The sequence below is a fragment of the Salmo trutta genome, chromosome 23 (genome assembly GCF_901001165.1).
Source record: "Salmo trutta chromosome 23, fSalTru1.1, whole genome shotgun sequence".
Lineage (NCBI taxonomy): Eukaryota > Metazoa > Chordata > Actinopteri > Salmoniformes > Salmonidae > Salmo > Salmo trutta.
In genome coordinates this window covers 17,725,376-17,739,490 of record NC_042979.1, presented here as the reverse complement: position 1 = coordinate 17,739,490, position 14,115 = coordinate 17,725,376, and the positions used below count along the sequence as shown (strand labels likewise).

At 43.0% G+C, this 14,115-nt stretch overlaps 1 protein-coding gene across 1 annotated transcript in view; it reads left to right on the top strand.

The window, feature by feature from the left end:
* The window catches only part of LOC115159506 (hamartin), a 37,921-nt gene extending 24,564 nt beyond the window's left edge, over window positions 1-13,357 (top strand). The window contains exons 11-22 of the mRNA XM_029709291.1: window positions 825-940; window positions 1,068-1,161; window positions 1,312-1,419; window positions 1,603-2,230; window positions 2,873-2,916; window positions 6,546-6,712; window positions 7,048-7,230; window positions 7,354-7,464; window positions 7,667-7,789; window positions 8,743-8,930; window positions 9,156-9,329; window positions 9,723-13,357. Of these exons, the coding sequence (XP_029565151.1) occupies window positions 825-940; window positions 1,068-1,161; window positions 1,312-1,419; window positions 1,603-2,230; window positions 2,873-2,916; window positions 6,546-6,712; window positions 7,048-7,230; window positions 7,354-7,464; window positions 7,667-7,789; window positions 8,743-8,930; window positions 9,156-9,329; window positions 9,723-10,386 (2,600 nt within the window). The 3' untranslated portion in view covers window positions 10,387-13,357. The remainder of the gene's footprint in view (window positions 1-824; window positions 941-1,067; window positions 1,162-1,311; window positions 1,420-1,602; window positions 2,231-2,872; window positions 2,917-6,545; window positions 6,713-7,047; window positions 7,231-7,353; window positions 7,465-7,666; window positions 7,790-8,742; window positions 8,931-9,155; window positions 9,330-9,722) is intronic.
* The last annotated feature ends 758 nt before the right edge of the window (window positions 13,358-14,115 follow it).

Sequence of the window (14,115 nt, the reverse complement as noted above, 5' to 3'; positions counted from 1 at the left end):
AACATTTGAGAGAAATAAGCTTTTTGTGTGTGTGGAAAATTTCGAGGATCTTTTATTTCAGCTCATGAAACATGGGACCAACATGTTGCCTTTTTGTTCAGTATAGATTTCATAAACAATATTGACTTGTATGATATAACCAACATGCTTTAGAAACCTTTAAAATATGTGAACCACTGTCTTTCTTCAATATCAGATTTTAAACAGATCTTTTTGCACTCCTTACATAGCTTCATGTGTGTCTGCACCATAGAAATAGAGTGGTGTCGGAAAGCCATTGTCTTTACACTATTCAACTTGGGCTTATGTGGTGTAGAAGTGTGTCCCCCAAACTACGTCCAGATGTGGCTTGGGGAAGTCGGATTGGAAACCAGATCTTTACACCCTAAAAATATGGAGGTGTTTAACATTGGGCTGTCTGTGTAATCTTTTTTTAACAAATTGGTCTTTTGACAAATCAGACCGGTTTCATAGAGAAACTGGTTCCACGACACATATGCTACATATACACAGGCAGTCCAATTCTGACTTTCATGCACAATTATTGGCAAAAGAGCCAATAATTGGGCATGACACAATCCTGTGGGCATGAAAGTCAGAATTGGACTGCCTGTGTATATGTAGCATATGTGTCGTGGAACCAGTTTCTCTATGAAACCGGTTTCAAGCCGGTGTAGTGTAAAAAGGCCTATTACAATATCTTATTTAATATGGATTTGATAAACAATATTGATTCTTATGATATAATGATCATGCTTAGAAAGTGATCCTACATGTATTGGTGATGTTGGTATTTGTTCCTAATAGCTGTTTTCTGTAAGCAGGAGGGAAAGGAACGCCTGCCTCAAGTACTCCTGCCACCACCTCCCCGCCCCCCAGCCTCTCTGATGAGTTCCCCACCATCCCCCTGACATCCAACACCGCTAGTCCACCACGGAAGGTAGAGTATGACATCCATGCCCACGATGGGCGTTATTGGCCTTGGTAGTGTAGTAAGAAGGGAACTTGGGACTTCGTGCTTAAATAAAGGTTTAATACGAATTACAATAAAAACGGTTCACTTTCAGCATGGCGGCCCTGTAGAAGCATCCAAACCCAGCCTGGTGAGGCAAGAACCAATCAGAGATCCTGAGAAAGGTGGAGAGGTCATCAACAACAGAGGTCAGTCATCATCAAAAATGTGGAGTTGGATATTACATTTGTATGCTTTTTACCAAGTCGTTGGTTCTTAACCTTTGTCGGTCCATGTTCTCTGGCGGAAGATTGTTTTATGTAAAACTGTATGTTTATTGTCTGTCTTCTGTTTACTAGATGCAAGTGGTGGTGAGCCCATTTCCATGACGCTGACAGAACTTTCAGTCTTTATGAAGGAGCAGGAGCTGGAGCTTCAGCTGAGGACAGAGAAGGAGAGGGAAGAGGGTGAGTACACAGACTGAGAAAAGGAGCGTGCTGGTCTAAATGAGGCTGCCATAAAATGTCAGTTGAATGAGAGTGAACCATATACATTTCATAGCAATAGTCTTAATGCACCAATGACTCAAAAGCCTGTTTCACTACAAGTGTCCTCATGTCCCCTGTTTTACCTCTCCAAAAACACACTAGCTGCCATCACAGAGGAGCTCCTGGAGATCACGGAGGACAAGCGAGACTTGGCTGCCCTGAGGGGCTTTGACTCCCCGTTCTACCGCACCACTGAGACCCTGACAGGTACCCAGGAGAAGCCCCTGCCCAACCCCCCACTGGGTGGCCTCATGCTGCCCCGGGACCCCCACCATGCGGTGTCCACCCCAGACAAGGCACTGGAGAATGCCCAGGGCGCTAATGGTGGTGGGGACAATAGTAGGGGCTCGGCCCTAGAGCAGTCCTGGTCTTTCCAACCCATGTGTCCCTTCAGCCCCATCGAACACCCACTCCACCAGAGCCCCTCTGCCCCGGAGTACGAGATGGCCAAGTTCGGTGGCCTGTTCTCCCCCAGCCCCTCCATCAAGAACCCCTCCCTGCCCTATGAGGCCCTGTTTGACCTGGCTCTGCCCCGGGCCGCATCCCTCTTTGTGGGGAGGAGGACATCGGAGGCCCTGGGCAGGGCTGCTCTCGAAAGGCTGTGCCAGCGGCAGGAGGGGCTGGAGGACAGGGAGGAGGAGGGTGAGGGGAGGGTGTCGGCTTCCCCCCTGGAGGTGCTGGATCGTCTTGTTCAGCAGGGAAGCGACGCCCACGACAAGGTGCTCAACAGGTGAGGGGTCCAGCTTTTAATATCTGTGTGAGATCACAACTGCATGACCAACTTTATGCTTATTAGTCTCCATCAAAACCATCTGATTATGGTTCGTCTTAGTACCTAGTCCAAGAACATGGCTTTCAGTGTGCTGTAAAGGTTGAAGGCAAGGGAAAGCCAGAGTATGTGATGTGAGCTCACTGTGTAGAACTGGGCTGGGTCCTTTCCAGTCCATTGCCCTGGCCCACGGGTAAAACTCAGTTGAGGACAACTACAGGCATTGTCTGACCCCCCCCCACACACACACACTGTCCTCGCTCCTAAGCCAATAATACAACAGAAGGGACCAGTGTCAGCAGAGTTGGAGCTCTGCACAGAACAATCTGGCTCTGCTCATTTCATCCCCCGCTGCCCCCACCTCTTTAGTATCTTCCCCAAAGCTCAATAGCAGGCCATGCCCTGCTTGAGGGATGTAATTGACTGGGACAGAGGCCACGTACACAGAAAGGTGTGTCTCCAAGCCCAGATGGGTCCAGAAGACTGGGATCTACCATTCAGATCTTTTTATGGGGGTGTCTGAGTCTGATGTACTGTCCCAATGCTGACTGTTGAACTGACCCAGTTATTTTAAATAGTCATGACTCTCCCTCTCTCTTCCAGATTACCTTTGCCAAGCAAGTCAGCTGACTGGACGCATTTTGGAGGTAAACAACCACCACCAGAGTACAGCACCAGCACTGTACTTTCAGCTAGTGCAACAGTGGAACACTGATAAAACTTTCAGGACATTTAGGCCTCATGATGTGTTTACCCTACAATGACTATAATGTAGTTTTCCTACATCAGTCAGAAACTGAGGCTATTTGACAGTGTTCTCCTACTCATAAGAGCCTTTGGAGGTAGAATTAGTGATGCACCGATATGACATTTTTAGCCGATACCGATAACTAATATTTTCCTAACCAAAAGAAACGATAACGATATTTTTAATTTGAGCAGCATTTTAAGCATTCTAGTACAGTTAAATAGTTAACACACACACATATGGATGCAGCGGTCTAAGGCATTGCATCTCAGTGTAAGAGGCGTCACTACAGTCCCTGGTTCGAATCCAGGCTGTATCACATCGGGTCGTGATTGGGAGTCCCGTAGGGCGGTGCACAATTGGCACAGCGTCGTCCGGGCTAGGCCGTCATTGTAAATAAACATTTGTTCTTAACTGACTTGTCTAGTTACTTGCTGTGCTGTTTCGTTGTTCAGTCGTTTCATTCTCAACCAGGATTTCTCTTACTATTGAACGCCGTTTGGGTCTTTGAGTGTCAATAACACTATTTGACGTGTCAAATAAGCTTGTTGACCAATCAGGGCCTGAATATGACTGCACTGCTCGTTCATACATTTTTTATGTTGTTATTACACATTGATTACACTATCACTCGTATGTCGTACGATTCATCGATACGTATGCTGTGATGCTCTCGTGAACCTACAGTGCTGGTCATAAAAATATATATTTTTAAAGCTAGTTCTTCCCCAAAAACATAGCAAAAAGACATATTTCAGTAGCTATATAGTTAGCTAGCTAACTATATAGCTCGGTGTCATGTAAAATAAACCCTAATTTATAAGGCAGTTCTTATTTGATTAATGGTGGGCGGACCATCTGTGACGCTAGCCACAATAGTGGACTTTGCAGTTAGCCTTCAAAATAAAAGTATGTCATTGACAGTGATGCAAATGAATACAAATAGTAGATTTATGCTATAATTCAATAGATCATGCTAAACAAGGTTGGAATGTTATATAAAATCAACAAAAGACAATTTGTTAATTTGACATCTGTTGAAATCATACTTTAGTATGCCCTCAATGCAATTGTAATTTCACTGTACAGCATTACCTATGGATTGTTCATCAATGACATTGGGTATCAGTCTACTCAGTGACACCCAGAGAACATTAGCGTCATAGGTCTTATTGCGGGACTCTGAAACAATTGTGAATTGAGCCACATGTATTGTCAACTTATGTGTATTGAACACTATTCCTGAGGAAAAACAATACTGTGTGGATGTTTTGGAGTCTGATAACTCTGAGGAGGACGTTGGGAAAAAACATCTTGGGTATTGAGTAGACTGATACCCCATTTGATCCCAAATCCTTAGGTAAAGCTGTACAGTGCAATATGAATGTCAATACACACAATAGGCTGACTGGGGAAGTGATTTCACAGAGTCACAGTCCCGCGATAAGAGCTACAACGCTACTATTTGCGTAAACTTTTCACAGTTGTGTTCTGTGGGTGTCACCGAGTAGACTGATAGCCATTTCATTGCTTCACATTCCAAACTTGTTTTAAATTATCTAGTCTAAATATGGCATGTTTCCACCAATTGTAACCTTCTGCAGCACTTTCAAAGAGGTACTTTTATTTTGAAGGCAAACCGCAAATTCCACTATTGTGCCTAATCCATATTGTGGCTAGCTTCACAACACATAACCTGTTCCAGTCAAGCCTTACTAGCCAGATGAAGCTAGCTGGCTGCTTATAACGTTAGCTTTGGGCAACAGGGTTAAGTAGCTGGCTAGCTATTTTCATTAACTGAAGTTAAATTTCAATAGGCGAACAACAAGTGACAACCTAGCCAATACTTACTCACAAGGATTCCTAAATCATTGCTAATAATAATCAAAATGACTGCAGTTTATACTGGTCATTGTTTTCAGGCTGGTTGTATTGGTGCTAGCTAGGTACCAAGATAAAGCTAGCTACCCCAGAAGTTGCGGTCAAACAAATAATAATTTATTACCAACGCGGTATTGTAAACACATCATTCGTGGCCGGTGTTTGCAGACTTTTTGTACAGCTTTGACAGTGCGACTTATAGTAGTGGTGGCACCTGGCTTGCACGTGCAAATTCTGCCCACACAACATTCTATAATAGAACTATGTTATTTGACGTGTCAAATTAAAAGCTTATTTAATGCGTCAAATAGTGTTATTTGACCGATCTTTTTTTGACACGCAAAGACCCAAACGGCATTCCATAGTATGTATGTCGTGAAGCTAATAGCAGTGACGCTATAACTGTGTAACTCCGGTAGGGCAACATGTGTACCGGTGGTCAACCAGTCGGCGAAAGCCAACATCACCCACAACAGAGAATGGTTGATTGTCAAGGGAAATGAATTCCATTATCTTTGCTTTTTGCCTTTTGAGTTGTCTGAATTAAATGTTCTTACTCTTTCAAATGACTGCTCGACTTGTTGACTGCTCGATTCACACAGCAGACATTGTGGGCTAGGTTAGGAAGGCTGTGTTGCACATATAGCGCAACATTTTATGTGGCGTCATTACGTCATGTACCTTCGTTATAAAGGTATGCACGTCAGCGTTGACATCGGATTTGCACATCGGTGTTGAACTAGACATCGGGCCGATACCAATGTTGGCATTTTTAGCTAATATCGGCTGATTCCGATATATTCACCGATTTATATCATGCATTCCTAGGTAGAATAGTATTAAAAAGGTACAGAAGCAGTTGAGATGATCCTAGCTGCTATGTGACATCTTCCCTGGATGGGAACAAAAGTCTGTCTTAACCATCGCCAGCTGCTGATCACTGTATAACAGTCTTGTGTATGGGCCAAACCTCCGTCTCCGCCTGCCAAGTTAGAGCATTGGAATTGAATAAGTTTATATAAGTAATGTATTTTTGATTGTGTGTGTGAAACCAACTCCACATAGAGCTTGTGGTTAACTTATGTAAGTTCCCTCATGACTGAGAGGCCTTGGTGTAAAGTTCTCAGATTTTATCTGCCAGTTTTATTTCATATACACCTACTCAGTTCCCTTTTTTCTGTGTTAGTGTGACTACATACAGTGAACTAGTCGTACCACTTTCATACATAACTAAAGGATTCTGAATAATCAATGTTCAAGATATTACTTTATGTAGGTGTTATGTACTGTGTATGTGGGCCTGATGAAATTAGAGCTAATGAACCATAGAAACAAAGCTATATCTACGTAATGAACAGTACTACTGTTTGAGCACAGAATAGCGCTAGGAGAGGGTCAGAAATTCAATCAATCCATCATACAATCAATCCATCATAAACTTCACATCTACCCAGTGAAATAAACCACAATTTATACAATGTGGAGTTAACAGTTAACTCCCGCAAACAATGTGCTCAAAGTTCCTTGTTGACATTGCATGAGAAGAACCAAATGAATTCAGTATTATCCTGATAATGATCATTTTATGACGGTCATCATTTTCCTGGTTGTTGTTAATCTGCTGTGTGCATGTCCTCCCTCCCCCAGGCTCGGCTCCGCTGGACGAGCTGCACACGTTGCGTAGCCAGCTGCTCCTGCTGCACAGCCAGCTGCTGTACGAACGCTACAAGCGAGAGCAGCACGCCGTCCGCAACCGACGCCTACTGCGACGCGTCATCAACGCCACCGCACTGGAGGAACAGAACAACGCCATGGTAATAAATGCACCAGATCCTCCCCTCCTGGATTTGTCCTGTAACTTCTCAGAACTAGTGTGAATTGGTTGGGGGGTAGTGGAGTTGAAATCGTGGCGTTCTAAGACGGTTATCTTTGAAGGTATCATGAAGTAGATGTTTTGATAAGTATCACAAAACAGGAGCCTGCTCTTGATCCATTTCACTCACCGACTTTGTTTCATGTAGTTTTCCTCTGTTGCATATGGTGAAAAAAAGTTTCACAAATGAACTGTTTTATTCAATCCTTTGCCGATGTAGATTTAGTCAGAAACGGTGAGCGGTCTGTCATCCTCTCTCCCTGTATCTGCCTGCAGAAGGACCAGCTGAACCTCCAGAGTGTGGACATCGTGTCTCTGAAGGAGAGTCTGCGGGTGGAGCAGCAGCGCTGCAGACAGCTGTGGGACGATCGAGAGACCGTGGTCACCAGACTACACAGCCAGGTCCGCCAGCTACAGCAGGGCCGGGACGACTACTACACCAAGAACCAGGAACTGCAGGTAGATACATGACTACATTTACACAGATCGTGCATGCATGCACGCGCGCGCACACAGACATAGAATAATGTGTATCAAATCGTCCATACACTGTATTGTACCCTCTCTAATGATCCTTTCCAGAGTCAGTTGAATGAGTATCAGAAGAAGATGAATGAGCTGGAGGCAGATCTGCAGAGGTCCAACAACAAGGTGTGTCACACGGGGCACCTTCTCAACCAGATGACTACCAAGGTGAGGCACCTCATCTAGTTCTACTTGCTCTGCTGTTGTAAAATCAATCAACATGGATAATCTGCTTGCCACTTGTAGTAAATCAGATGCTGTATGTGCAAAGATAAAGGAACTAAGAACATAGTGTATCCATAAATAAACCAAACCGAGGGCTTTGTGAGGTTTGTCTCCATTCTGATTGGTTGTCCCATGTGTCCTTCAGCTGAGCACCAGTGAGCGCACCCAGCAGCAGATGAGCTTCCTGAACAAGCAGTTGCTGCTCCTGGGGGAGGCCCACAAGCTGGCTGTACAGCGGCAGCAGCACACAGGCTCAGACAATGCCATGGTAAGGGACCAAGGGCCACTGAGAATATATAGGAGGAACTTAGGGGGAAAAGAGGAACAGAATCAGTACTACTGCATGGGTAAAGCTGTATTAATAAAAAGTTGCTATCGATATCTGCGCCATGACAGAACACCTGTCTTCCGTATTGTGTTGCATTGCATTGTGGTAAAAGTTGTCAGGGGCGTATGTATTTGGAGAGGAACAACAACCTATAGACCCCCACAGTGGATGTGTCATAGTATGTGTCGTAATAAAACCTAGCAGTCAAACAGGGAAATGGGTCCAATAGTTTTTCCACCTTTCATTTTTCCATTGGGGATTTTTGATAACCGTGTAAATCTCTCTCAGACAAGGTGACTTTGATATATATTCAACTCTATTTACTCTCAGGTTTGAAAATGCTCATTAGCATCAAAGTAGACATCATGTAAGACTACAAATCCCTTCAAGCTCCTGCACGTCATCTCTAGTTGACACCTTTGCTAAACAGGTATTGTTTAATTTTAAAACTTACCCAAGACCGTTCACAGAATTGTACATTTTATAGAAATTTTGCCAATTTATTCATTACTACATTTAGTTAACATTAGATAGTTAATCCAGAGATTCTTACCTTTGCCTCGATTCGGCAGTCTCATCCAGATCATCACGGTATTTGTAGTTCTGTATGATGGCCACATTAGCAGCTTGTCCGAGGGAGATTTACACGGTTATCAAAACGTCACGCCAGGGTAAGCCTACACGAAACACAGCTCTTAATTTAAGTGTTTCTAAAATCCACTACGGAAAAATGAATGGTGGAAAACAATTGCAACTATTTCCCTGTGTGACCACTAGGTTTTATGGGTACTATGGCTCTATGACCAGACGATACCTCTCATGGAGGCCACTGAGCAAACCCTGGCCAGACTAGTTTAACAGTCCCCACACCACCACCCTCTTTCTCCCTGTAGGAGGCCCAGATGGTGCAGGTGTCCTGGGGGAAGGAGGTGGAGAGGCTGAGGCAGAGCCTGCTGCAGCAGGGCCAGAAGCTGGAGGCAGCGCAGCAGAGGGTGGGCGAGCTGGAGACACAGCTCACCAAGAAGGAACACCTTATCGTGGAGCAGAAGAAGTTTCTGGAGGACGTCAAGGGCCGGGCCAAGTATGAGCATTCCGGGTTTAGAGGTGGAAAAGTCCTCTAGACTTATTTAGAAGCCCCATTTAGAATGGGGATTTAGGTTAATTGTGTTGTTTTAAGGTGTCAACCTTTGGATCAACGCAGTTGGTTTGTGGGTTTTTATGCACAACTGTATGTGTTAGCACAGCAGCTAGCTCTGTTTTTGTCTCTAAGTGTGTAATATGATCATGTCTATCTGTCTCTGTGCAGGGGCGAGCTGCAGGCGTCAGACAGCAGGTACCAGGCCCAGAGGAGAGTGACCCAGCTCCTGCAGACGGAGCTGCTGCAGCTCTACAGTAGACTGGAGATGGAGGGTCATGCCACCCTGACCACAGCCGCAGCAGGGGGCAGCTGTACCGATCCTGGCCCTCCTATAGACTCTAGGTGAGATGGCAGTCAAACTGTTGAAGTTCCTTTTGCTTAACTTTATGGAATGCACATGCAGAATGGTGTGTGTGTGTGTGTGTGCCATTTAGAAGCTAAATGTATATCTAAGCAATAAGGCCCTAGGAGGTGTGGGATGTAGCCAATATACCACGACTAAGGGCTGTTGTTATGCACGCCGCAAGTGCCTGGACACAGCCCTTAGCCTTGGTATATTGGTCATATACCACAAACCCCTGAGGTGCCTTATTGCTATTATAAACTGGTTTCCAATGTAATTAGAGTAGTATATGTTCTGATATGCCACCAGTATTCAGGGCTTGAACCACCCAGTTTATAATTGAAAGTAATCCCCTTCCATGTTTTCCTCCCCTGTCTCTATGGTAATGGCAGTATCATGGAGCCAGATGGACCAGTCACATCAGGAACCAATGAGTGGTCAGATAACGGCAGACCACCTCAGTCCCCACAACGCAACGGCAGCACTTTATCTCCAGGGCAACCAAAGGCCAACAACCCCCCTGTCAACTCAGTCAATGGCACCCAGGAAGTCCCCAAGTCTCTCCTTGTGGAGCCTTCCTGTACCTATGCCCCCCCACTGCCCGCCGACGCCACCCCCCACACTGTTGGCTCCTACCCCAGCGCCAAGAGCTTCCTGGGCATGCGGGCGCGAGAGCTGTTCCGGAACAAGAGCGAAAGCCAGTGTGACGAGGAGCCGCCACCCCCCCGCCTGGCCGGCCTATCACAGGGCCTGAAGACTGAGCTGTGTGTGGAGCCCTCATTTCCCCCACTGGGGAATTCTCTGACGTGTCCTGTCTCTAACCCTGTCCTTAACCTTACCCTTTCCCCTGCCCTTGCCTCTCTACTGGGTGCCCCTCTCACTGTGCCCGCCAAGGAGCACCCGCCTGAAACCAAGCAGAGAGCTACCAAGCAGGAGACCACCAGACGGAAGATGGGAGGAGCAAGGGGAGGGGGAGTGGTGGCGGCCAGTTCAGCACGACCCAGACAGCAACTAAGGATCATGGACTACAACGAAACGCATCACAAGCACAGTTAAAATACAAGAACTGAGAGAGGATGGAGAGTAGAACGAGTGGTCGGCCGGAGCAAGAGCTCCAGACAGTAAAAGTTCAAGACAAAGCTCTTTTTTAAATTCAGTGTTATTTATCCCATTCCCTCAAGTGGACAACAGGATTTGAACCACTGATTTTGATTTACTCCCTTGTCAAATGTAAAGATGGGAAGGAAGGTTTTAAATAAGGATGTAATGTTACAATATACCAGCAGAGACCACATTATCTTTATCTGCTTTGATTTCACTTATACATTTGGGAGTTTTTCAAACAATTTCATATAGACACCCTATTTCCAAACCCGTTACTTGATGTTATAAAAAACCACAAAACAAATTAGTCTTGTAGGGATGTTTCTGAAAGCCTGGTTTAGGTTGACTAATGTCCCTCTTGAGCACCTGTACTGATGTTGTGTGAGGAGTGGGGTGATCCTCAAGGCTTGGAGAGTAGATATACCAAGCGTGGGATTGTTGTCCGTAATTCCAACTCCTCTGCTATTCTTGGGGAGGAATCAGGGATTTTGCCTGTTGCTACAGTATAGTTTATATACAATGCAAGATGATTGCTTTTCCATGCTAATTTCATTAGGCCTGCATTCCTGACAGAAATGTCCTTTAGTATGTGGGTCGTTTCACCAATTCGGTGTAACATGCCAAAAAAAACTACGGATTTCACCTAATTTTAACATTATGTCATAAAGAGCACATGTTAAATTTAAAGAGATAAAATAATTACTATAGTAAGTGCTTATTAAGTGACAAATAAAGTAAAGGGTTGACTATTTCATCTTAAATCAGCCATAAATCTCCTTGTGACAGGAGGAATGGAAGCTTGTTGTGTGTAACAGAGTAGTAATTGAATACAAGCTTCACATTTTGACTTCTTGTTAAAACATTTCTAGCCTGTATCTAAGGGTGACATGGTTGATGTTATGCTTGACCCACTCAATTTTCCGCCACAAAAAAACAGAAAATGACAGAAAAGAGTAGAACCAATTCAACTGCTTTTACACTGTATTGACTTAAATGTTCAATGTTTCTATTGGGAAGAGAAAAAAAAGGAATAGTTTCAAATTAAAACGAGAGTTCAAGTTCATGTAACAGGGTTGACCTTAAAATGCGGGACAGACGTAAATTAATCACCAATCACATTAAATAAATAATGATCTTCAGAAATTACTTTGTCAAAGCAACAAAATAACTAGGGCATTACAATGATGGTGAAAATTTGGAGAAATGTTGGGATTAAGTGGATTAAAATCTTCCTAGAAGTCACAAGGTGCACGGAGGGACATGTCAAAATGCTGAAAAGTCTTTATTCATATAAAAAAATGGATTTATTGAATTCTCCATGTGGTCTATAGTAAAGGGCACTTCATTTAATATAACAGGCTTTTGAAATTCAATATCGGTGCAAAAGAATGTCTACTTAAAATATCAAAGGGCACCCTTCGCAGAACAACCCATGTGTTGAAGACAGAGAGACTGTGTGTTTGTGCCTAGTTTGTATGTATGCAAGTGTATGTTGTTTAAGTCAAGTTGCAATAAGAAAAATTTGCAACATTTAGAAATGCTTTTTTATAAGTAGAGTTTTTTTTAAATGATTTATTATTTCATGATCACTCCCTTCCCCAAGTAGTCCTAGCCTTGCAAGGGGCTTTGCAACCTGTAAGGAGAAGGATTTTGGGGATATATTCCATTTTCATTCCTGTTAGTGTTGATGAACGTTACTGAAACTTCCAATAACATTTATTATCACTCTGGAATATTGATATGACAACAGCATTTTGTTAAGAGTTCAAAATACCTACAAGTTTCTGCAACTAATGTTGCTCACGATATCCACATCTTGAATTTAGGTCATACTCATGCTATGTTAATTCCAACAAATAATTTGCAATACATCTACCTGTATAAAGCAGTGTGTTCGAGTTCACTTACAGAAAGACACTTTGAACGTGCCAAACATTTTAATCAGATACTAAATACAAGCATTTCAGAATGACACGTTCACCTCACGTGTTTCTATTCTAGTTGATGCGTTATGTATCTGGGGAGGGCTGGGTAGGTTTCTTTCTAAATGTAATCCCTTACTAGTCACCTGTTCAAAATTGTAATCAGTAATGCCATTTTTGGATAACCCTAACTCAGTGACGTAATCTGATTTTACTTTCCCCATAAGAGGCATAAGAAGAATACAAAAAGTATCCATCGAACGCATTTGGCGTGTCATAGTGGTCTCTGACTTGTGGTCAGATTTGCTCCAGAGGAACAAAACTTTAAATTGCGCCTTTTTTCAATGCTGAATTGAATGTCGTTGAGAAACAGAAAGATGTTAATGTTTTTCACAACATCCTTTTTTAAAGTAATCCACAAAGTAATCATCTAGTTTTTTAAAGTATCTGTAATCTGATTACAACATTTTTGCCGGTAACGCAACTGATTACAGTTGATTTTAAATCAGTTACTCCCCAACCCTGTGTCTCGGTGTCTCTCGAATGCTGCATAAAAGGTTTACATGTGTCATCTGTTTTCTGAGAACAGAACAAAAACAGAAGTCTCTGCCAATTGATTCTTATTGGTCCTACTGACCTATGGCAGTAAAAAGTGGAAGAATTTTACTTTGATGTTGACATTGAAAGTTGGTTCCTTCCATGTGTTGAAATGGTCATAAATCCTGTTGTCCACTGAACTTCAGCTGTCATTCCCTCTGCCTTGCTATCTAAAAGCATGTTCAACAATCCACTTTAATGCCAACAGTACAGTATAGTAGTAGGAACTACAACAAACCAAGATAGATGGTACAATCAAGCGTGAACTGAATGGAAAGCTTGAGTTGGGACTCCTTTTGGAGTTGGAGATTTTGAAAAAAGGCAAAAAACAAAGTTATTTAAAGCAGTTGCTTGTGTTTAACTGTGAACAATAAAAAAATAAAAATCGTCTTCAATGTTTTGCACTACAGATCCTCTTAATATTTTTATTTTTCATTAAGTGTTCTATAATCATAAAACTAAGGGACAGATTGCAATTAACTGGGGGGTGGGGAGGTATTTAAAAAAACACAATGTATTGGTCACAGGAGAGGGTAGTGTTTTTTTTTTTTTAACATTTTATTTATTTTATTTTTTCCCCTTGTTTACATTTTCTCTTTTGCAGGGTTTACCATATATTTCTCCCATCCTAGCCACATTTTCGAATCTGCTTACATGCGCCTCCCCTATATCAAGGTGTTTTGGCACTTCCCTTATGCACTATTCTTTACCATGTGCTAACCTTTTTACTACACTAAAGGTCAATATAGTCCATCCTGCCCTCTTTACACCATTCATAGTGGCAATCGTGGTAGGTGGATTGTTTGTTAGGATCTGCAATAGGCTACCTAGCAGTCATACCACACAACATTCAAAGCTGCATTTAAAAAAATATATTAATCGACAAGAACAAATAGGAATAACTGATAGGCAGCGGAGAGGCCAAGTGCAGCATTGCGCATGAAAGAACAGTGAAGACATGAGACACAGCTCAAAAATCCAGACTAGCCTACAACACCACAATGCAATGAATAATTGCATTATTGTTTTCAAGTGAGTACAACATTCTATCCTACTCTAGGCTCCAGTGAAAATGTCATTTGAATAACGGCGCAAAGGCCCTGTGATTTGAATATGTCATTCAATTTGGTCTACTCACAGTATTTTATAAGGACCAGAAAGG